At 44.8% G+C, this 1229-nt stretch overlaps 1 protein-coding gene across 2 annotated transcripts in view; it reads right to left on the bottom strand.

The window, feature by feature from the left end:
* The window catches only part of VPS72 (vacuolar protein sorting 72 homolog (S. cerevisiae)), a 16138-nt gene that overhangs the window by 7939 nt on the left and 6970 nt on the right, over positions 1 to 1229 (bottom strand). For both annotated transcript variants that reach the window (XM_011973553.1, XM_011973552.1), the window contains exon 4: positions 864 to 1040. In XM_011973553.1, the coding sequence (XP_011828943.1) occupies positions 864 to 1040 (177 nt within the window). The remainder of the gene's footprint in view (positions 1 to 863; positions 1041 to 1229) is intronic.

Raw genomic sequence — 1229 nt, 5'->3', positions numbered from 1 at the left:
TTTGTTTTGTTTTTTTTGAGACGGAGTGTCGCTCTGTAGCCCTAGCTGGAGTGCAGGGGTATGATCTCGGCTCACTGCAACTTCCATCCACCTCCCAGGTTCAAATGATTCTCTTGCCTCAGCCTCCCAAGTACCTGGGATTACAGACATGTGCCACCACGCCCAGCTAATTTTTGTATTTTTAGTAGAGACAGGGTTTCATCATGTTGGCCAGGCTGGTCTGGAACTCCCAACTGCAGGTGATCCACCCATCTTGGCCTCCCAAAGTGCTGGGATTACAGGTATAAGCCACCACGCTTGGCCCAAACTGAAGAGATTTTTAAAGCAATACCATAAAATGAAGAGATTTTTAAAGCAATTTATCTCATGAAGGACTAATCTGCTGACTTTACATTCTCATGATTATTATTAAAGTCAACATTATCACCCCCTGCTTTTTTTTTTTTAAAGAGATGGGGTCTCACTATGTTGTCCAGGCTGGTTGTGAACTCATGACCTTAAGCAATCCTCCTGCCTAAATTCCTTGAGTCATTAGGTGTACACCCTATTTTATAAACAAGAAAAGCAAAATGTGAATAAGTAAAGTAATTTACCTACAGTCTGAAAGCAAGTGAATAGCAGAACCAGGATTTGACCTCAGTTCTATACAACTCTTATTTTACACCAAAGTACCTTAGCTTGTTCTTCAGAGTGCTCATAACTGCCTAGACCTTTGCACCTAATCATCTACTCTGTGCCATTTCTTCCTTCTGATTCTCTCATCCCAAATTTCCATCTCTCCAATTCTTTGGTTCTTCAGGTCTCATGGTTTTTCTCATGCCTCTCAGCCCCTCTACCCACTTTTTCTGAAACCACAGACTGACCCAGTGAACGTAAATTAAGCTCTTCTGTGATCTTGGCCTCCCGGAGCAGCTCCTCCTGGGTTAGTGGCCGCTCACAGTGGGGCCCCTTTCGCCGTCTTGACTGGCCCTGCCTCTCCTGTACCCGAAGGAACGTTTGTCGTGTATGCTCAGCTGTAGACTGACGCATGGACTTCCTACCTGGAAGAGAGTGAGATAAGAAGAAATCTTTGAATTTATGTCCACCTATTTTATTTATTTATTTATTTTTATTATTATTTTTTGAGACGGAGTCTCGCTCTGTCGCCCAGGCTGCAGTGCGGTGGCACGATCTCGGCTCACTGCAAGCTCCGCCTCCTGGGTTCACGCCATTCTCCTGCCTCAGCCTCC

Source organism: Mandrillus leucophaeus, unplaced genomic scaffold (genome assembly GCF_000951045.1).
Source record: "Mandrillus leucophaeus isolate KB7577 unplaced genomic scaffold, Mleu.le_1.0 Scaffold139, whole genome shotgun sequence".
NCBI classification, from domain to species: domain Eukaryota; kingdom Metazoa; phylum Chordata; class Mammalia; order Primates; family Cercopithecidae; genus Mandrillus; species Mandrillus leucophaeus.
Note: the sequence above shows the minus strand (reverse complement) of the source record. Positions and strands in the feature narration are given on the sequence as shown.